The 21696-nt window shown below is 46.8% G+C and overlaps 1 protein-coding gene across 1 annotated transcript in view; it reads left to right on the top strand.

The window, feature by feature from the left end:
* Positions 1-2884: 2884 nt before the first annotated feature.
* The window catches only part of C2CD2 (C2 calcium dependent domain containing 2), a 42928-nt gene continuing 24116 nt past the window's right edge, over positions 2885-21696 (top strand). The window contains exons 1-6 of the mRNA XM_064472300.1: positions 2885-3420; positions 5567-5665; positions 16207-16326; positions 16748-16849; positions 20715-20837; positions 21140-21260. Coding sequence (XP_064328370.1) covers positions 3130-3420; positions 5567-5665; positions 16207-16326; positions 16748-16849; positions 20715-20837; positions 21140-21260 — 856 coding nt within the window. The 5' untranslated portion in view covers positions 2885-3129. The remainder of the gene's footprint in view (positions 3421-5566; positions 5666-16206; positions 16327-16747; positions 16850-20714; positions 20838-21139; positions 21261-21696) is intronic.

Genomic DNA, 21696 nt, shown 5'->3' with positions numbered 1-21696 from the left:
GTATGAACAACCCCATGCACCAGTACACGCTGGGGGCCGACAAGCTGGAAAGCAGCTTTGTAGAAAGGACCCCCATGGGGATCCTGGTGGACAGCAAATTGAACATGAGCCAACAATGTGCCCTTAGAGCAAAGAAGGGTAATGGCATCCTGGGCTGCATTAGGGGTGTTGCCAGCAGGCTGAGGGAAGGGATCCTTCCCCTCTACTCAGCACCGGTGAGGGCACACCTGGAGCGATGGGTCTCCACTGCAGAGAGGCCAGTGAAAGGTCACTAAGATGATTAAGGGGCTGGAGCATCTCTCCTATGAGGAAAGGTTGAAAGAACTGGGGCAGGGGAGATGCTAGAGAAGGCTCAGGGGGGATCTTACCAGTGTATATAAACATCTGAAGGGAGGGTGCAGAGAAGATGGAGCCATGCTCTTTCCGGTGGTGCCCAAGTGACAGAATAAGAGGCAGTGGACACAGATGGAAACAACAGGAAGTTCCCTCTGAACATGAGGAAAAACACTTTTTCACTGTGAGGGTGACCAAACACTGGAACAGGTTGCCCAGAGAAGTTGTGGAGTCCTTGGAGATGTGCAAAAGACATCTATCTGGACATGGTTCTGGGCAACCAGCTCTGGGTGGCCCTGCTTGAGCAGGGGTTTGGACCTGATGACCTCCGGAGGTCCCTTCCAACCTCAACCATTCAGTGATTCTGTAATACAACTCACTGCCCTTTTTTCTTTACCTCTGCTTCTAGTTGTCAATTTGCTTGAAAATGTCCAGCAAAAAAAGCATTTGCTGCCCGGTCTGTGAGCCCACACGGCTTCCAATGCCTCGGCACCTGCCATCTGCACGGCTACTCTGGGAGGCACGCCAGAGCCAGCTGCTGCGAGACCCGTGTTAATTCCCCTCTGTGATTCATGGCACGCACTCTGACGGTCTGGAATTCCAGTTTCCAGCAATGAAAAGATGTTTCTGCTCTTTAAGGCTACAGTGGCAATAGCCTAAACCCGAGTGGAACAAGAACTTAGAGTGACATTTCTTTACCAACCTCAATGACTTAATTGCTGATTGGTTTAGCATGTGGATTGGGCAAAAAATACAAGTGAGGTTCATCAGCTGGGAGCTGCCACAGGTAAATAAAGTCACTATGAAAGAAACAGAGCAGGCAAAGAAAAGCAGAGGAAAAATCAGGACACAAATAGCAATGAGCTGATAAGGTGGCACTCTGAAAACCGAACAGGAACTTACTAAAAATGAGCATGACAGAAATAAATAATTATGAAACTTTTATTTAATATCAGAAGACAATTTCCTCCCCTTTGTTGTAAACCTCCTACTAATAACAACAGTAATTCACCATGTTTTGCAGAAAGTACTTCACTCTGAATTTACGCTCCAGATCACAATGAAACACAGAAATGTTTTTTTCTGCTACCGGCGGGTTTGACATCCTCTGCAGAGAAGATGCTGCGGCACCAGGAAGAAAAGGGAAGCTTTTGTTCACTCTCTGATAGGAAGCAGAGTGAAAAATAAAATGCCTCGCCATCTCCTTAGCTGTTCCCACAGCGTTGTGCAGCAGCGAGTGGGAAGGCACATCCCAGATGCACAGATGTTACCCTGTTAGGTAAAGGCGTACCTTCACAAAACGCCCATTCGCTACTTAGGGGCAGCGTGGCAATTTTATCCACTGGACTTCGTAATTCTGACAGAAACTAGGTTCAGCCTCTGGAACACAAAGGTTACCTGGTCTTTCTGGAGGGAAAAAGTCAGCCTGTTTCGTAGCTGACTCCTGCTCTGCCCACGAGCTGGCATTAGCACGTTTACCTGTTGTGCACAAAGGCATAACAGCCTGTTCATTTGATTTTTCACTTGCAGTTGTTTGTTAGCATGCAAATGGCATCACTAAACAACACTGATGTAAGGGGAAACCTTTGTTATATGAAAAACAAGGAAAAGTATTAGTTTGACACCTGCATCTCTCCCAGGCCTCTGACTGCCTCCCCAGCCCTGCTATCTCTGTTGAAACTCCCCCTTTTTGCCCATCCTTATAGAATTGTAGAATGGATAAGGTTGGAAAAGACCTCTAGGATCATCAAGTCCAACTGTCAGCCCAACGCTACCATGTCTCCCAAACCATCCCCTGAAGTGCCACGTCTACACGTTTTTTGAACGCCTCCAGGGATGGTGACTCCACCACCTCTCTGGGCAGCCTGCTCCAATGCCTGGCCACTCTTTCAGCGAAGAAATTTTTCCTAATATCCAATCTAAACCTCCCCTCATGCAGCTTGAGGCCATTTCCTCTCGTCCTATCCCTTGTTACTTGGGAGACACCAACACCCACCTCCCTACAACGTCCTTTCAGGTAGTTGTAGAGAGCGATAAGGTCTCCCCTCAGCCTCCTCTTCTCCAGGCTAAACAACCCCAGCTCCCTCAGCCGCTCCTCATCAGGCTTGTTCTCCACACCCTTCACCAGCTTCGTTGCCCTTCTCTGGACACGCTCCAGCAACTCCGTGTCCTTCTTGCACTGAGGCCTTCTTCCCGTCCCATTCTGCCCACAGCACTGCCCGGGTCGGCAAATGGTTTCTCCGAGCAGCGGAGTCTCAGGAAGCGGCCCGGCAGCCGCTCCCTCCCGCCGCAGCCGCCCCGCGGGGCACCAGGCGGCCCCTCGCCCCCTGCGCCGCGGTACGCGGGGGGAGCCGCGGGCCGAGCGCCCCCCGCCGCCGGCCGGTGCGGTGCAGTGGGCTGGGCTGGGCTGGGCTGACCGGCACGGCACGGCACGGCCCCGCGGCCTGCGCGCCAGCCCCCCGCCGCGCCCGCGGGCCGCCCTGCCGCCGCCCACGCCGGCACCGCTGGGCAGGGACTGGGGCTGGGGCTGGGGCCGGGGCCGGGGCCGGGCCTCCTCCCCTCGCCGCCCTGCCGGTAGGGGCGGGCCGGGCTGGGACTGCGCCGTGGGCGGGCGGAGCGGCGCGGAGCCAAGCCGAGTGGAGCGGAGCGTCCCCGGGCAGGCAGGCAGGCGGGCGGGCGGACGGACAGACGCCGTGCCGCCGCTCCCGGCTCGGGTCCTGCGCGGGCTGCCGCTGCCCGGCCCCGCCGTGCGCGCCTTGGTGGGGGCCGGTAGCGTAGCTCCCATTATGGTCAGCCATGGCGTGGCTGGCGGGCGGGCTGGCCGGGCTGCGCTGGGGCGCGCTGGTCGCCCTCTTCGTGGCGGCGCTGGCCACCCTCGCCGCCTACCTGGTGCAGTATGTGCTGCTGGCCCTGCGGCGGCGGCGCCGGCCGCCGCCGCCACCGTCGCCTCTGCCTCCGCCGCGGCGGGACGAGCTGCTGGAGGAGGGCGGCTCGGTGCTGGCCTGGGCGCTGTCGCTGGGCAGCTGGCGGCGGCAGTGGCGGCGGGCCTGGGTGGCGGCGCTCCGTGCCGAGGCGGCGGCGCGGGCGGTGAGTGCCGGGGTCGCAGGTGAGGGGCGGCTGTAGGGCGGGAAACGGGGCCCGCCCCGGCCGGGGAGCCTCGGTCGGCGCCGCCGGCAGCTCCCCCGCGCCCGCCGGGCTGGGGCCGTGGGCCTGCCGGCCGTGGGGCATCCCATGGGCCTGCCGGCCGTGGGGCGGACGAGGGCGGCGTGTGCTGCTGTGCCGGCGGGGACTCTCCCCCCCACGGGGCGAGGGGCGGCTGTAGGGACACCGGGACGTGCTGGGAAGGCGTATGGGGGTGCTGACAGCGCCTGCCGGTGTGTTGCTGCCCCTACGTGTGCGTGTGGATACGCATACATCTATATGTGTGTGCGTGTAGTTGTATACGCGTGTGTATTTGTATACGTGTGTGTGTATGCATCCCTTCGGTTGCCGCTTGGCAGGGATTTGCAGTAAGGAGCCGGCCGTGGGCGCACGCGTGGGAGCAGGGAAGGATGGGGAGGAAAGCCGTGACCCCCGCGGCCCCTGGCAGGGGCTTGCGCCGACGATAACATTGTTCGGGCACGGGGTGGAGGAAACGATGGAAACTTCCTGCCCTGGGTGCGGGGCCTGCGGCCGGTCCTCCCGCAAATAATTCCCAGAGCTGGGCTTCCCTCGTCTTGTCTTAGGCCACGCTGAACCCCCGTGCGTGTCAGTGTAACGCTGGGGGCTACCTTCTTCCAGACCCCCTACGGGATGCTGGGCTTCTCGGGTTTCCATTAGTTTGCTTTTAATCCAGGTGAGATAAATGCACAAAACGTGGCATCCCTTCCCATCCTGTCCTGCCCTTCTTGCTAGGGCACAGCGTGGCATCCCGCTCGGTGGTTTGTAAGGGAATGCCCGGTTCTAAGAGGCGAGGAGGTTAGGTGAGGCCGTGGCAACCTCATTCCCTGGTCCCAAGGGCTGAACCCTTGCTGTGTCAGTGGAAAGTGCTGAGGCTAAACTTTCTGGGAAGCGGTATGTATCCAGGTCTCCGAATTTGTGTGCAGCCCTCTCCTTAGGTCTAGGAGGTTCATCTCCCAGCAGCCTCAGCATGCTTTCTTCTTACATGTCAGGGGGCAGGCTGGGGGAGACGGAAAAGCAGGGCAACGTGTGTGTGAAAGATAAGGAAAGCAGTTTAACACTTTCCAGACATCACCATAAGTTAGGGCAGTGGAAAGAAAATAATTCGTCTGCCCTCTCAAATTGCACAGTGCAGTTTAGGAAAGCATTGATTGTGCTAAAAAACAAAAGTCTGCCTTGTGCTTGTGGAAGAGGAGAGCCCAGACAGCTTGGGCACAGGTGCTAGGAACTGAAAGTAGCTAGAAACAAGCAGCAGCTTCCCGTCCCCAGCCGGAGACCAAAGCCACTTTGACAGGGGCACGCATACCCTCCCTCCCCAGGAGAGCAGCTGGAGCCGTCTCTTGTGATGAGTTCACTGCCTGGCACTGCAGCGTGGCATGGCTCCTGCTGTCAGCCTCCCAAAACAATGCCAGCAGCGCACTGCTAATGAAATTCCTGCGTGCAAAACAATCTCGGGTGACGAGGGAAGTGGCGCTGACTGCTCAGTGTGGGTAGCAGGTGGGGAATGCGAGTGCTGATGTCTCTGAAAGTATGACCTCACTGCCAAATCAGGTATACGCTGTCTTTTCCTTTCTGTCAATGTGAAGACAGAGTAGCTGCCGTCATGCATGAGGAAGGACTGGGGAGGGGAAGGCTTCTTTCCTCACCTCTGCAAGATGATGTTTGGGTTTTCTTAGTTTCGGCATAGCCTAGTGCAGCTGTATTATTAGGCTGGACAAAAAAACACCTTTTAAAACTACACCACTGGTTAATCCTTACTCAAGAAGTGCAGTTTCGCTAAACTCTGTTGCTGCTCTTGGGCTTTGTTCTGCACTGTGCTGTGTACCTTGATATTCTGCTACAGAGAAAGATCAGTTATGATTAGGCCCATAGTTATGTCCTAAGTATAGGTTTTCAGGCTCTACCCTGTATGATGTAGTGAGGTGTCGTGCAATTAATACATACAAGTTTTGACATACATTTGCAGTTCTGTCTCTGGTTCTTCCAGGAATTTCACTGGCAGTGCATTTTTGTCACTTGTTTTCAAGCGATGGGTTCGTCACCTAATGATGCTTCTTTTTTCCTCATTTCTTAGGATTCACAGTTGCTTACGTTTGAGGAAGATGACCCACCAGAACCACTTGAGCTAGAAGTTAAACAAGTTCTTAGTGTTGTAAAGTCAGCTCAAGAGAAGGTAAACTTCGGTTTTGTTGTGTTTCAGTGTCCTTTTGGGCAGGAAGTGCTAACTTTTCTTATTAATGTCAGTGGGAGTTTTATTTGTCAATACTTCCGTACCCGTGACCTAAGTTTGTCGAGGCTGGTAAGAGGCTGCCTCTCTAATGAACCTATGCAAACTCTTCACATTGATTCACTTCTTTTGCAAGTCATGAGCAGAATGTGCTTCAGGGTTTCTACCAAATGAACAATAACCAGGGTTATGCCAAGTTTATAGGTACACCTTCAACGAACTCATACAGCAGCCCTCTCCCCCCACCTCCACCATCGGTATGATGGTTCCCCATCCTATTGCTGAAGCATGGGGAATTCATGAAGGTGGCAAGGGTCACTTCTCTGGGACAGGAAAACATCTTTGTCTGCCTCTTGCTGTTTATGTGGCTGATTACAGGTTTGTGTTGTAAGTTGCAGCCTGGTAAGGATCAGTGGAAGAGCTGCAAAGTCCTGAGGGTAAAGTCTCGACTCTACTGAATCCTGTATTCAGTGAGGAGTGAATGGTCTCTTTCTTCCTCTCCTACCCCCACCCCACATACTGGGAAGTGGTTTTTCTGGTGCTTAGTGCATATAAAATTAAAGTAAGGCAGAGTGTGGCTTTTAGAACAGGATAAAAATGTATGTATGCTCATGACCAGTGACAGCTTCTGCATTTTCATCCTAGTGACTGCAACTATTAGTCGTATCTGAACTGGTGCTCAGGTTTAGGCACCTGCATCAAATTAGCCTAATGCTTTTTCTTCTTGTTTTGCTTTGTTATTTTGGTTTGCTTGTCTGATTTAGATGTTAAGCAGCTCTACTATGATTCCCTTGAAACCTATGCATGCTTATCTGCCTGATACACAACTTAGAGGGCACACCCTGATTGGTGGCAGCTGGGGATTGCCAACATGTAAATTTGTGTGTGCACTTGTGCACTTGTTCTTGCTGGGTTTTTTTCTTTCTCCTTTTTTTTTTTTTTTTCTTTCCCCCTACCAGTGACCCCTGTGCCAGCAGTGGGGCTAGAGAGACTGGAGTTGGTAGGGCTGTAGAGTTGGCACTAGTATTACCCTGTGCCACTGGAAGACACCACAATGGGAAATTGTAAGGTAGAGGGGACTGCTAGGTCTAAAAGTGGTGTGCTGTATGATGTGTGAAGCCAGCAACTGAGGGAGATCTGCTACAAATAGAAGCTAGCGACTAACAGCACAAAAACTAGGTGTATTGCAGTGCAGTGTCTGAAACGTTGCTGGAAGGCAGGCAGGGCTGCAAATGTGTTTGCATGGGAGACGGCCAGGAGGTTAGAGTCTGCTGGTTGCCTTTGGCCAGTGTCAAAGTTCAGCATGGGTGCATGGGGCCAGCCCTGTGCTCAGAGTACTGTGCCCATGGCTGGACCACGATGAGAGCAGCATCATCTCAAGGCTAAAACCCACTTTCGTCTTCCCTGCATGCCAGAACCACGGCACAACGCTGCAGTCCTGGATTTTCCTGAGGTCATGTTGTACCACTAGGAACGTCTCTGCTGCAGTCACCACTTAGCTTCTGTGTTGTTTAAATGTAGATTCTGACTGCTGTAGCAGCGAAGTAAGTTAGCGCCCGCAGTGCCCTGTGGGCACCTTAACCTGCTGTGGTTAAGCTTGGGCAGCAGAAGGTAACGAGTGCTGGCTCCGCGGCAGCCTAAGCCCAGGGAACTGCTGGCTGCTCTAGGACTTTTCTCTTGCTCTCTTCTACCTGTGGCTTTGCGATCTGGCACCCTCCCTTGTGCAGTCTCTGCTCCTTGTCTGACCTTGGGTAGAGCCATTTCAGTATGTTAATCAAGCTGTTACACTGCGCTCAGCAGTCTAATGTGGTTTTGCAGCAGCTTAAACCAATATAAGCGTATTTTAAAATGTATTCGATTAAAACAGGTTTGCTTACATAAACCGGGTTGTTCTGAACTGTCCCAAAACCCATTTCTATAATCTTGTGCACAGCTGATGGAAAAATTTCTCTGAATTGTTCTTACTCCTTCAGTTAAGGTACAACCTGAATATTTATTTGGATTTCGGTGTATAACCACCTTAGAGTGGCACTCTGGTGGCTACTTTCCCTCCTTCCTTAAATCCTTAAATTCTTAAATTCCCTCCTTTCTCTAAACCCCTCGGGAGTTCTCACATACAGTAATTGTCTCTCTTACATATTCCTCAGCTAATACCAACGGTCCAAAGCGAGGGGTTGTGGTGTTTTCTGACCCCCTCTGCCCACGCTCTTCAAACTCTTAATCTTTGCACATGAAATTGAAATCTCTCTCTGCAGCTTGTCCAAACTCAAACTTCTGATCCGTGTTTGCAACTCACTGCTGGTACGACTGGCTCTGAATGTAGTTTGTGACCGAATGTTGCATGTTTATCAATGTTGTATCAACCAGCAGAGCTCTGCACTTGCCCAAGGCATCAGCTGGCACCAGACTGTGTTCCTGCAGCTGGTTCAACATGCTGCTTTACTTGTGATCTGTATGGCAGTAGTGTATAGGTGCCTTGGTACTGCAGCCAGGACTTGATTTATTGCATGTCATTTTAAGTATGTATTTGACCTTGCATCAGAGAGGTTGTGGTCATCGAAGGAAGTGGAGGATTGAGGGCGAGAGATCAAAATAGCAGTATACCTTAATACCAAAATACCTTAATGCAGCTGTATGCTGCTAGAGCCCTGTGGTATGTCTTTTGTGGTGGGTGGTCCTCTGTCCTCTTAAATGCTGGACCATGGATCACAGCCAGGTGATGAGCCTGCCTGGTGCTGGGAGCGAGCCTCCTGCCTGGGAAGGATCGCATGCAGTCTTGCTCCAAAACAATACGGGATTGCCAGCCAGACTGTAATTATTATGTTACTGCTGACAGCTCTCTTTATGACCAGGGCACATGCTGACACGTGCAGTCCGTAGGTGTATACGTACTGTCCTTCCCTTGAAGAAGCTGAAAGTTGTAAAACTGCCATATGCTCCGTGGTGCAGTATTGCAGACACGGCTGAGGAAGCTGCTGGTTACGAGCTTGGCCAAAGCCATTGTGATAGGGACAGAGCTGCTCTGTGGCTGAAGGTTACACCATGCTGCTTCTTGACAACGCCTCTATTTATACGTTGCCTTCACTCCAGTTTTGGGCCAGAGCCTAAATACATAGAATGAATTGGCCTGTTTTCATTGTGTGGTGTTGGTTGTTTTCCTTTAATAAAGTAAACATTAGCAATATTCTTAGCTAGTTCTGCCAACCTTTCCATTACTGCAGTCTATTTCCAGAGGCTTTGAACTTCACAACAACAACAACAAAAAAGGCAACAAAAAAGATGACTCTCCTGATGGGGACTTGGCGCAGAGGGTTTAGACAGAGCAGACCTGCAACAGAAGTCTCCCTTCTTTTCCTGCTTCATGCCTAAATAGAAATAAAGTGCCCTCAGAGTGCCGTTCCTTCAGTGAGTGATAATGAGTTGCTATACAAGGAGTGACTGTCTTGGAATACAACGGGCAACAGCAAATACGAAAGCTTCATGCTAATTCTTGTATGATGAATCTTGCTGAGGGAAATGGTGGAGAGAAAGGAGGACTGTTTTGCTGGCTTCTGAGAGATTGTGTTTTCCCATGAACTGTGCAGCATGGCCAAAAAGGTCTTATTCTCCCACAGAGCTGTCGTGGCTTCATCTTGGTATCCCTTCTTTTGCAGTCACCCTGCTGCGAGCTGGCAGCCTGCGTTCGTGCTGTGCTGGGGTGTCGGGTCTTCCAGTTCCACTTCCTTTGAAGCAGGTAGAGCCATTGCATAGCAAAGGCTGTTTTCTGCTCCAGGAAAGACTGGTTTCTCATCGTCACCACTACAGTACTAACTGGGACTCATTCCTAGTTATGTATGTGTGTTTATTTCTGATTATTTTTAGTGGGGTGGATGGCTCTGACCATCACATACAGTTCCTATCATCTTTTAACTCCCTGTTTTGCTTGAAAAGCTGTCCTGGAGCTTTGCTGCTTTAATGACTGATATCTCTTTGTTTTTTTTTTTTTTTTTTTACAAGTCTAAGTGGAATCATGGCCCATGGAGCTTTCTTGCTTTTTTAAAAAAATTCTGTATTAATATAATCCTTAATGTATTTACTTTTTGTCCATGGTGCTTGCGGTCAGTAGATGCTCTTTGAAGGAATTATATTTCCTTCCAGCCTTTGTCTGCTTTGGCTAAATAAGTTGTTACTTAAAGTCTCCTTTCACGATGTTGTCCTGCCTCCTAAGTCATTCCTGTGCACTCATTCTCTGCAGCAGCTCCAGTTAAATCCATTTTCTTGAACTTGATGGCTGAAGTGACACAGAGCACTACAGGTGAGGTCTCACCGTGCATGGAGATTACTGCTTCTTTGTGTCTGAAAATATTTTCTTGATGCATTTTAGGCTTCCGATCTGCCTCTCCCGTGGCTGCTTCACACTGTGACTGACTTGATGCATCCAGTTCCCTCTTACTTTGGTGTTCTCCCAGTGATAAGCTGCCCTTTGTAGGAGCAATATTTGTTATTCTCATGCACACACGCTCTGTATTTTGAATTGCATTTCCCTTCCAGTCTTCAAGGTTTTTCAGCTTTTCTGTGTGGTGTCCTGATCTTCCTCTACATTGCTGCTTCCCAGCTTGCTTTCCTCATCATTACACTTTCAGATTTCTCCTGAGGAATTTTGGACATTAACTATGCAATAGGATCGGTGCCTGACAGGCTGCTTTGTAACTTGCTTCCAGCTTTCACCTCCCTGCTCTTTGTACTGTCCTTTCCCTTTCAGGCACATCCCCAATCACCTTAACATAGGAATGATGGAGTACAAGCTCAAATTACCAGTGGGGTGACCCTACTAAAATAGACAACATAACGGATCTAACCTACTTAAGAACTGAGCGTCTTGTCAAAGGAAGACATCAGGGTGAGGATTTGTTTGCTTCAGTGGAGGTAATACTGGTTTTGGCACTCTCAGGTCACCTGCCTGTCTTCCAGCTGCTACTGCAGATGTGTGCGGGCCTCCTATAGACTTGTGCCACATCTGCCAGCTCGGCACAGAGGTCAGGGATGCCATAGCCCCCCAGCAACACGATGCGCCTGTATCTCCACAGCTGAATCTCTCTCCAAGCTACTGTAGCACAAATTGGGAAACCTCTCTTCCATGTTGTTGTCTTCTGTTGGTCACCATGTCTTCAGCTATGCTGTCTTTCAAACGGTTTGTGAGGACTTACGTGCTAGACTTGCTAGTTTGGCCTCACTATTTCTGGTATTTAGTTATTTTCCACCTTCTTAAATGTAAGTACTGCTTCCTGTCCTCCCACCATTTGATATTCACTTAACTTGATAGGTGGATTGAAAATTCTTCCTGTCCTGTCTCCTTGTACTCCCTGCTTCTTTGCTTTATCCCCCCTCCCCTTTTTTCCACTTTTTTGAATTTGTGTGTCTATCCGTCTCAGAGGAGCAGATAAATTCATATGTTTTATCAGTTTCTGCTTTGTTTCTGTTGCTGACATGGTAACTCTTTCTCTCTCCTGCACTCATTCCATCACTCACCCTGCCTTCACCCTGCTGTTTACCATCATTTTGGAAAACTGTTCCGGGGTTGTCTCATTACATTTGCAGGCAAATGAGCTTTGATACCAGCTTCTAAAAATCTGCCCCTAGTTGTGCCTGGGTTAGATGTTGCGTTTGTCTCCTCTCCTTCAGTTTGTCTGTGTCACTTGGCAAACTGCTTGAATAAGGAGGAAATGGTGGAGAAGCTACAGGGAACCCCCTCAAGAAGTTAATGCATAGGCTCTGGTAACCAAGGAAGATCATGTAATTCTTCTTCTGAACAGCTGAGTGTTACAGCTACCAAAAGGCAGAAGTTTCTGACTGGAAAATTTTCTTATGGTGAGATTTTAAGCTGAGCACACAAACTGTCTGTGTTGGCCATTGACAAGACAAGTTTTCCATCCCAAAAGAAAAAAAGCCACCGCCTTCTCAGAGTACTACTCCAAAACAAACATGGGAAGCTGTGAGGTTCCTGAACTAATGGCGTACTGGTCCCTACAGTTGAGATCAAGGCAGCTTTCACTGTGTGGCTGTCTCACAGTACATACTTCTTTTCTTGTGCAAACTGTTAAAGGTTTTTATTGCTTACATACTACTAAGTAACCTCGAGTAACCTGCTATTCCTGCTAATAAATACCAAGTACAGCAAAACTGATTTCCTTCTAGAAAAAAGGCAATCAACACCTGTAACGCCAAGAGTTTTACACAAGCACGTGATGTTGTTGGGGCCTGGGGAAGGTGAAGATGACCTTCCCTGGCAGGGCTGTCAGAACTTCCCTCTGAAGTCACAGCCCTTCGCCCTCCACTTGGCCATGGGAGGGAACCTGCTGCTGCATGTGGAGAGGGGAGGGAGGACAACTGTCATGGAAGAGAAATTGATAGGCTGTGCATAACACACAAATCACTGCTGTTTCAGGAAGGAAAGAAACTGAAAATTTTCAGCTCTGTCCAGAGGAACTGCGAAGGGAAAAAGTCAAGATATAGAGGTGGAGGGCAAAGTAAGGGGAGGGGCATTACTTGTTTTTTTTTAGGGTAACTGTACTAAGAGTTTTAGATACGTATAAGCAAGGTGTGTTACAGCATCTGCAGCTCTTTGGAGCTGGGTACCGGTGTCAGGCAGATGGTGAACAGAGCCTAGCCAGGTCGGGGAGTTTTGCCGTGGCAGCTCACCCATGTCACGGGCTAGTACGGTCAGGGGTAGAGGCAGGTGAGGGGTGAGGCTGGAGGGTATTGAGGAGATAGCCAGAATAATGCTGGCATGGGGGTGACCACATGCCAGGAGTCAGCTGGGCGTGGGGAGGGATGACAAAGGCTGAGAAGGAGCAGGGGGCGCAGCATTGCCAGCGAAGGCACCTGAGGAAGGGCTGGGAACCCTTTCTGTAGGAGATCCCCAAAGTGCATGGAGAGGCCTTGGCTGGTGACAGGGTGTCTGTGTCAGGGGAGGCTAGAGCTATGGAGGTGCTGGAAGGAGAAAATATTTTGGTTCTGCTGGTACAAGAGTCCTGGTTTCTTTGTGCTGCTTGCTATTTCACTTCACCCTATTTCTGCCAATTTAGGAGGTTTTGCTTGTCCAGATGTAAGATAACAAAAGAGCTGGCGTGTGAACCTTCTCGGAGTCCAGAATTAGCTGGCCACAGCTGCAGTGCAGTGGTGGTGCAAAGGCTTAATTTTTAAAGAGCAGGTTGTTATAAAAATGACAGGTTTTCTAGACTCTAAAACACAGTGTTGATGACTGGGGGTGTCCCTGGTAAGGAGAAGTATGAGAGAGAGATGAGGAAGATAAATGAAGTTGAAGGGCAACTCCCTGGGTTTGTTCAGCATGGAGAAGAGAAGGCTCTGGGGAGACATTATAGCAGCCTTCCAGTACTTAAAGGGGGCCTACAAGAAGGCTGGAGAGGGAGTTTTTACAAGGCATGTAGCGATAGGAAAAGGGGTAATGGCTTTAAACTGAAGGAGGGTAGATTCAGATTAGGTACAAGGAAGAAATTCTTCATAGTGACGGTGGTGAGGCATTGGAACAGGTTGCCCAGAGAAGTTGCAGATGCTCCATCATTGGAAGTGTGCAAGGCCAGGTTGGATGGGGCTTTGAACAATCTGGTCTAGTGGAAGGTGTCCCTGCCCATGGCAGGGGGGTTGGAACTAGATGATCTGTAAGGTCCCTTCCAACGCAAACCATTCTGTGATTCTGTAATCCCTTCCCATCGGTTCAGGTGCTGTTGTTTTCTTGTGAACATCTATCCTTCCTCTTTTTCTCCCCCGTCAGTCAGAAAGGGGTGCTTTGCTTGACACTCCCTTCTCCTGCTTTTGATCTGTGCAGAGAAAATTAATTTGAGGGAGCAGGTTGGATTGGGACATGGAGGAAGAAGAGCATAGCACAGGAAGTTTCAGTATTTTTCTTCATGTGACTGTTCTGGGGAAAATGGCTCCGGTCTTTCAAAATCATCTGCTACACTTCTAAAGGAATGTCACTTAAAAAAGGAAAGGCGCAGTTGTGGTCTTTTTAAACAACTTCTTACCACTTGTGACAGCATCTTAGATGAAAACAGAATTGCTTTCTCTTCTGATTCTAACCCAGAATTCTATTTTTCTCAGTATTCTGACTCCATAATCCATCCTACTCCCAGAACAAGGGGATTCACCTGATATAAAGACATATTATTTTCCATTAACAGATGTGGAACCACTCATTTTTCTGATTGGATTAAGAAGTAACAGACCTCTGTACCTGAAGACAACAGTTATTTTATTAAAAGTGAGGGGAGAAGGGGAGTAGGACTTGGTAGATGTCTTTGTCAGAAAATAAATTAATCAAGGAGACTAAAAGCCCAAACCATACTGGTTTGGGCTTTTAAACTAAGGGTAAAAATAGATTGTAAAAATTATTTAGCATCTCTTGACAAGGTGTAGAAAGAAGAGCAAAAATTCCCCCACCTGCAGCGTCTGTTTCCATTCTTTACTTAGAAGTAAACACAGTTAAGAAAGAAGTGAGTGGCATATGAACTCATCTTCCAACTCTCCTGCCACACTTTTTTTAAGCAGTAATCTACCACTTACCTGGCAACCTTGGCTCTTAGACATCCAGAAATTCCAGGTGAATGGCTCTGCATCACATGTGCAGCAAGTCCAACTTGTTCTGAATGCACTGAACTTCTATGCATGTGTGGATGAAATGTGCATGGATGACAAACCACTGCATTTAGGACATGCAAGTGTCAGCAGCTTTTGCATCAGACCTGTCCTTTTCCCTCCTCTGCTCTCACAAAAGAGGGGAGAACCCATTCATTTTTGAAGTCTTCAGAACCACTATGCCAATCCATCCTTGTGAATGAAAGGAGTAATTCTGTGTTTCAACTCAACTACAAGTAAAATAAGCAGTTACACTCTGGTCTTGTTAGCTATTAAAAATGCTTAAAAGTCCTTTATGCTATACCATAATATATCAATACTATGTATTATATATATGTATATCAGTAGATCAGTAAATCAGTAGGGGCTGTTCGTATTGATTATATGGGATTAAGGGTCAGAAATCACTTCTGAAGGAATTTAGACTTTGGGGAAGGAGAGAAGTGACAGAAACTGATTTGTCCACTTCTGAACTATAATTTGCAGATGACAAACCTGAAAAGGCAAATCTTGTTGCTTGTGGGTGTGGTTGGGATTTTTATTTGTCATGTCCACTCCCTCCCCCCGCTCCTTTGTAATTAAGTCTCTAGCCTAATGCATGTGCTCTGAAGCCCTTGATAATGCTCTGGAGCTTCTGAATGTGTGCTATAGAGTCCAGGGAGATGAAATATATTTAAGGATAGCCTGATAAGGATCTTCCAGAGGTACATGATTCACTTTAAAGCCTTCAGCTTCAATCCAGTGCCCGTAAGTGAAGCAATAAGTGCACAAACATAATTTAATAGCATACATGCAGAGTTTCTGTCAAACAAATCTTGCAGCAAATTATTTGTCTGGGCATTGCATTAACCTGGTTAACATTGCCTGAGTCAATCTAAGGAGGGTTCAGCTATCCTTTCCAATGGTGGAGCTGTGGGGACAGTAACTACAGAGGGACAATAACAAGCAGCTGTCTTTAAATAGTAGAGCTGTTTGCAAAGAGAGCTTATCTCTCTGGCATAATGCGTGATTTCTGACTTCTGTACCTGGGGTTTTCAGGTGCCACCAGGTGCTTTCTGCACACTCTGGGAATTTTGCATGGCAGCTCTGGCACTTCAGTTGGTTTGCAGAGGAGAGGGGGAGAAAATCATTCAGCATTTGTAAACTCAGCGTGGAAGCAATTTAAATTACTGCTCATAAAAGTGAGGGAGTGTACTCAATGAAGTCTGTTGCAGTCAAGTGGCATACGAACTTCTCCCAGACATTTAGCTTTGTCACCAAATTTCAGGGCCTTTCTTGGTTTGGTCAAAGACTTGAATAAAATTTTAAAGGCTCCTGCCCCTTCCCACACCACTGGGAACTGGAATGACTCAGACAAAATCCTCTTCTGCAGTAGCAGGGTTATGCCAAAGTTTTGCATTTGTGGGATACCACTAAACCAAATATTGTTTGGTAAAACCAGCTGTCCTATGGTAGGCTACTTAGTTGGGAGCAGAAGAGGAAGAGCAGCAAACTTTTTTGTCTTCCTTAAGCAAGATTGTGATATTTGAGCTTTTAATACTTAGATATGTGAAATACAAAGCAGTCTCTGTCAAGTGAGGAGAAACTTGGAAAATACCAGAATTTCCAGTTATTAAATTCTGTGTCCAGAAGCGAACACTTGAACTATGGTTTTTAGAAATGAATATACAGAAGGAGGTAGGGATGTTAATGAAATTGTTTAGAAATCTTCCACCTATGGAATTTAGCATAATTCTGGTAGCTTAAAGCCTTTCCCTTTCTTAGTTTCTTTCTTGCCTTCACCAAACCTTCTTCTGAAGACTCATTTGTTTTTTCCTTTCTCTGTCTCCCCCCACTCTCTTTCATTTCTTTAGGTGGTTTCTTGTAACGTCGTGGGAGATTCCGTTAAATTTATTGTCACTGTCTCACATACTTCGCCTGTGGCTGCAGGAGGTCAGTCGTACAGCGTGAAATTGTCTCCCGTTCACTTGCAGGTAAAGTGTTAAGTGTTCTTCTCTCTCTTCTTCCTTCTGTTATGTCTCATCCTGCAGCTGATCTGAACCTCCTGTTTGCAAAATGCATACAAACTCATGTTAGCTCTGGTAAAATGTTTAATAATATTGCAGTTTCCTTCTGGGGCAAGTGATAAACTCATAAATTAAGCCGCCTCTCTAGGAGACTGGATAAATAACACATTGGGTAGACTACTTGGATGTATAGAACACCAATACCCTTTTTTGACTGGCATTCACTCTCAAAGCTTGAGTAACTTGTGCCTTCTTAGACTGTTACTCTGAATTTAGTTACTCAGAAACTGGTATCATTCTTCCCTTGCAAGCCTTAGTGTGGAGCTTGACCTACAATTTCTTTACAGGACACCAGAACACTCTCCAATAACTGCTTTCTCATCCACAGCTTCAGCTCTATGTGAAAGACAAAGGAGACGATGTCAAAGTTGAGTGGTTCCTCATTAACACCAATGAAACCAACTTTGAAATCCAGCCAACAGTGCAGGAGGTCAGTCAGTAAGTTTTGATTGTTGTAATGATGGAGAAGATGGGTTTGCATCCCTTCAGTGCAAAACCCATCTTTGGTTTTTGCACCTAAAGCAGTGTAATGCTTTAGGTTAGCAGTAGAAGTGTCTGGAGCTAAGGTATCAGGTAAGGCTGGAAGAGCTGAAACAAAAATGCCCATTCCTTTCTGCTCACTGCCTTTAGCAGAAGCATGGAGCAGTTACCTGTTGTTGGTGCTGTCTTGAACTGCTTCAGTGACCTCTGCCATGGCTTATCCATCAAAACCCTACACCTCTGGAATCTAGGAGCATTTCTCAAGATCACTGAAGCATTAAAGATAAATCAAGTCTGTATTTGACAGATGAATGACTTGGCAAACGTTTTTCATGCAAATTCAAATGTGTGAAAAACATCTGTTCCTCAATGCCTTCTCTGAGAGCACTTCTAAACTAACAAAAAAACCCCACCCAATTGTAATGGTATTGCCATCAAAGTAATTACAAAGTTGCCCTATCCTTAAATCAATTTTGACATGTGGCAACAATAATTCAGGGAGAGTTCTGAAAAAAATACAATTATTTAAGGAAGGGTGGGTGATCTAAAAATATCTTGATGCTTTTGGAATTGCACCTTATCTTAGTATATAAGCATTGGTTCATTGGGATTTTTTACTGGGACATCCCCTGAAAGAGTTTGTTTGTGACAGAGACTCTTCTGCCTTCACAATTATATTTTCTTAGCACAAACGTGGTGACTTAAACCTTTCTTAAAACGGTGGGTGAACGCTTGTTTGTGTTTTATGAAGTTGGTTTTCTGATTGAAGGCCTTGTTAAAAAATAGGTTTATTGTATAGTAGAGCTGCTTCTAAACGCCTGTACTGAGTGACCTGGAATCATAAAAATTTATTACCCCATTTTTTGTACACAGAAATGTGAAACTCATAACTAAAGTCAGACAAGTCTTTTGAAGTGTGTTTTAATGTAGATTTTACTGTGCATGCATAGCAGTGCAAATGACCTTCACGTGCTGGGGTGGCATGCTGATTATCCACATATTGAACAGTCATTAAGTACTTACTGGCAAATGCAGATGACTGGTACAGTCACTGGACTTCACAACCTGCTTTTAGAGAGGTGCCCGAGTCCAGAGTTGCAAAGGAGTTGTAACTTGCTGTGCTTTGCCTGTGTTTTTAAAATGAGCCTGTTAAGTTCTTAATAGCTACGGGCTTTATTTTGACTTTGAAGTTTCTATTAGCACTTAGGGAAGAGGGGAGGCAATAAACAAAGAGCCAAAACCCGTGAGCAGCCTACACCTTGGAAATTGCTTCAGCACCTACACTTAAATGTCAGCTTTTGTGGCTTGTTTTTCCCTCTTTTTGAGGCAATATTGTATGCGCAAATAAATTGCTTGTGATTATCTATACAGAGGTTTTGTCATAAGCCAAGCAAGGTGGATATAATAACCTATTTTCTGTGATAATAGCTGCGTGAACCTGAGTTGCATTTGCAGCCTGGCTGACTGGCAGGGCTTGGGTTTCCGTGCAGTTGTGCTACTGTGACTTCGTGTGCTGCTGTGCCCCAGCCTAGCCACGGTAGCTGGCTGTACGCCCCTAGCCCATGTCAAACCCAAAGTGAAAACGTGTTGTCTTAAACCTTTTTGGTTGGCAGTTAAGCCATTATGGCTTGCCTTGTAGAGGGTGTCATGATGAAGCATTACTTTCCAAATAAGGATGGCTGAAAATGAGGTTGGGCTGACAGGAGGCTCTTAACCAAACTGCTTTCCAAATAACTATGGAAACATCAGAAGATACCGATGAGTAGAAGTCCAATGACTGTTGTTGCTGTTGTTACCGTTAAATAACAAACGTCAGATTAGGTTGATGTCAAAGCGAGGTAGCTGGGATTTTACAGTTTGACAATGATGTTCTTCAAACAGTGTTTAGGTAAAGGCAGGGGAGGGAAATTACCTCCAAACCAGTGAAAACTAACCACAATTTATCTGCTTAATTTAATAACAGAAGTAATGAAATCACTGAAATGGAGGCTTTAGACAGCCTAATTTATTTAATATGTTTTTAAAGTAAAAGGGTATTATCTGCAAGTTGCAGAAATGTGCCGCTGCCTCTTTCCTTGGTGGTTGTTTGAGGGAGCACGATGAGAACAAAGCAGAGTTTCTGTGGGACTGGTTGATGCTGTTGTATGTTTTGAACCCTAGCGACCTGTCATCAAAGGGTGGTTAGGTAAGAAGGCAGTGAAGCAGGATTTCTGTACACAACATTCCTGGGATTTTTATGAAACACCCTAAATGTGTCTGTTAACACTTGGGTAGTTGGGAAAGGGCTGTTAGTCCAAATCTGTTTGACCTGTTGTGTGGGCTGCAAGCATACCTTTAGGAGTGCAGAAGTCATTTGTACAAACCGGGGCTTTTGAAACGACAGATTGCCTCTCGTGCCGAGAGCTCTTTGTAACGGAGGAGCATGGTGCAGGGCGTCCGGGGTGGCAGAGCAAAGCCTGTGCTCTGCCACATTCGCAGAGAAGTGGTTGTTTGAGGCTTGAGCTGTTACTGCCTCACGGCTTTATTGTGCTGTGTGGCTTCACCAGCCTTGGACAGGTAGTACTGAGAGCCGGTGGTGTGCAGGCGCAGTGTTATCAAGGCAATCTACCAGGGTCAGGCCTTCAGTCCCCCAGCTGATCTCCCTGCTGGTGCAAACAGGGCGTCTTTGTCATCTGAATTCCTTGTCTTTGCAGCAGGGCCCTGTTTGTTGGCCGCGGCACGCCGGTTGTATGCATGCTCCCATCAGACAGCAGCATGCAGAAGGGTACCTTTTTTCTGCTTTGTGTGATTGTTACATTCTCTGGTTATTCTGTATCTGCATCTGTAAATCAGTTCCCTTTCTTTTAAAGTCTTGTGCTGTAATAGTAAAGTCTCCCAGGTGCGGTATCAGGTGAGAAAAGACGGGTGAGTCCTCTGTTGTTTAGGTCAGATCTTTGTCTCCTACTTCAATCTTTTCTTTAGAAAAGAACCCTCACTGAGATTTCTCCTGTGCTACCTTCAGAGCAGCTGGGTATCAGACTGCCCTTTCTGTGATAGCTTAATTTAAAAATCCACTCCCTGTACGTAGCTGAGCAGAAGAGACTTTCTGAGGAGCATGACATGGGAAGCAGGCTTCTCCAGGAGCACAGGGAGGGCAGGGGCAGTTCACCATCTTCATATACCTTACAATTAATCATGTGAAGCTACATGTGCAAGCAAAATCTGTGGTCTGTTCTGATCCCTCAGAGACAGTGGTGCAACTCGCAGATTGCCATGAGATTTTTGAATGGACAGATGTACGAGTCAGACCCCCAGAGCAGCATGACTATCTGTCCATACAGTGCACTTTGAAGTTGAAGACCTCCAAGAGATGCTATAATATTTTTTTCAGTGCAGCACAGGGTCAGCTTCTTCTCAGCTGTTGCAAGCTGGCGTAACTCCCATTAAATCAGCGGCACGGCACCGATCTGCTTATCTGATGACCTGGTCTGCTCTCTCGGTAGGGTGCAAAGCAGTATAAAAACTTTAAAAATACCATCATAAGATATAAACTGTTACTGAAACTTCTGGTTTTGTGGCTAATAGCTGTGCCTTCCTAACTGTCAGACCATGTGACTTTTTCAGTGTATATTTCTAGTTTTCCTTTAATGCAAAATACAGAAATTTAAGTAATTATTTGCATGATTTCTTGTTACATTTTGTTGTTGGCAATGGAAACAATATCTCTTTGACAAAGTTAATGTTTTAGCTTTGGTGGTTTGGATATACCGAATTATTCTTTGCCTAAACTTCTTTCTTCTGAGTTTTGAGAAGCATGATTGTTTGTTTCCTCTTAGGGACAGACAGAAGGGACACGTGCAATATCTGAAACACTCAGAGATGTTTTGAAGAACCTCTTTAGCTCAGTTTCTCCATCTGTAGTGTTGAGTACGAGGCCTACAGATATAAAGGAGGTTCAGGTAAGTCTTATTCCTACCTAAATCTTTTGAGAAGCCTTCTGCTTAGTGTTTTTGTTATATAATCATGACTCACAAATGAATAAGTTTAACATGGTTTGGTGATCAAAAACAACTGGAAGACATTCTTTAAAACAACATAGCCTTTGGCAGTGAAGGCTTTGTGATCGTAACTCCTGTGTGGTTATCTGTTGATGTTACACCCCATCGCATGTCTTCTGCTTCCCTATATCGATGTGACAGAAGTTAAAAGTATTTCGTATTTGCATATGCACGATCCCTTTTGTTCTGCTTGCTTTTCACAGAATGTACAGAACATAAGCCTTCTTCCTCAGGGCACTAGTCCGCCTAAACCTCCAAGGGCTCATGAACTCAAACTGCTGGTAAAGAACATCGCAGTAAACCTAACTGATCACAGTGCTGCAGGTAACACAGCCCGTGCGATGCTGCTTGTTTTCAAGCAGGGTTGGTTTTTTTTTTTTCCTTTCAGCTGAAATAATTTGGAAGTTCTGGGTTACCACCTTTTCCCAAAAGATGCAAGAAATTGCGGTATTCTGAGAAAGACTTGGTCATGCTTGAACAAAACTGTGTATGTTTTGGTTTATTTAAGTATTTAAACATCTTGATCTTGTAAATAAATCCATTGTTGTTGAAAACAAATTGAAATGAGCATATTTATAAAGTTGGTTGCTTATTCTCTGGATTTTAGTTTTAATTTCTAAAAGTTATCACTTTGGGTGTACCCAAGATGAGGGACTCAAATCCAACTCTCCATTGACTGTTAGCAATGACATTGGTTTGGTTCAGCATTACCTTATTTTTATAGCCACTTTTCTTTACTTTTGAGCAATTTGCTGATCTA

This window comes from Phalacrocorax carbo, chromosome 1, assembly GCF_963921805.1.
Source record: "Phalacrocorax carbo chromosome 1, bPhaCar2.1, whole genome shotgun sequence".
Classification (NCBI taxonomy): Eukaryota; Metazoa; Chordata; class Aves; order Suliformes; family Phalacrocoracidae; genus Phalacrocorax; species Phalacrocorax carbo.
Note: the sequence above shows the minus strand (reverse complement) of the source record. Positions and strands in the feature narration are given on the sequence as shown.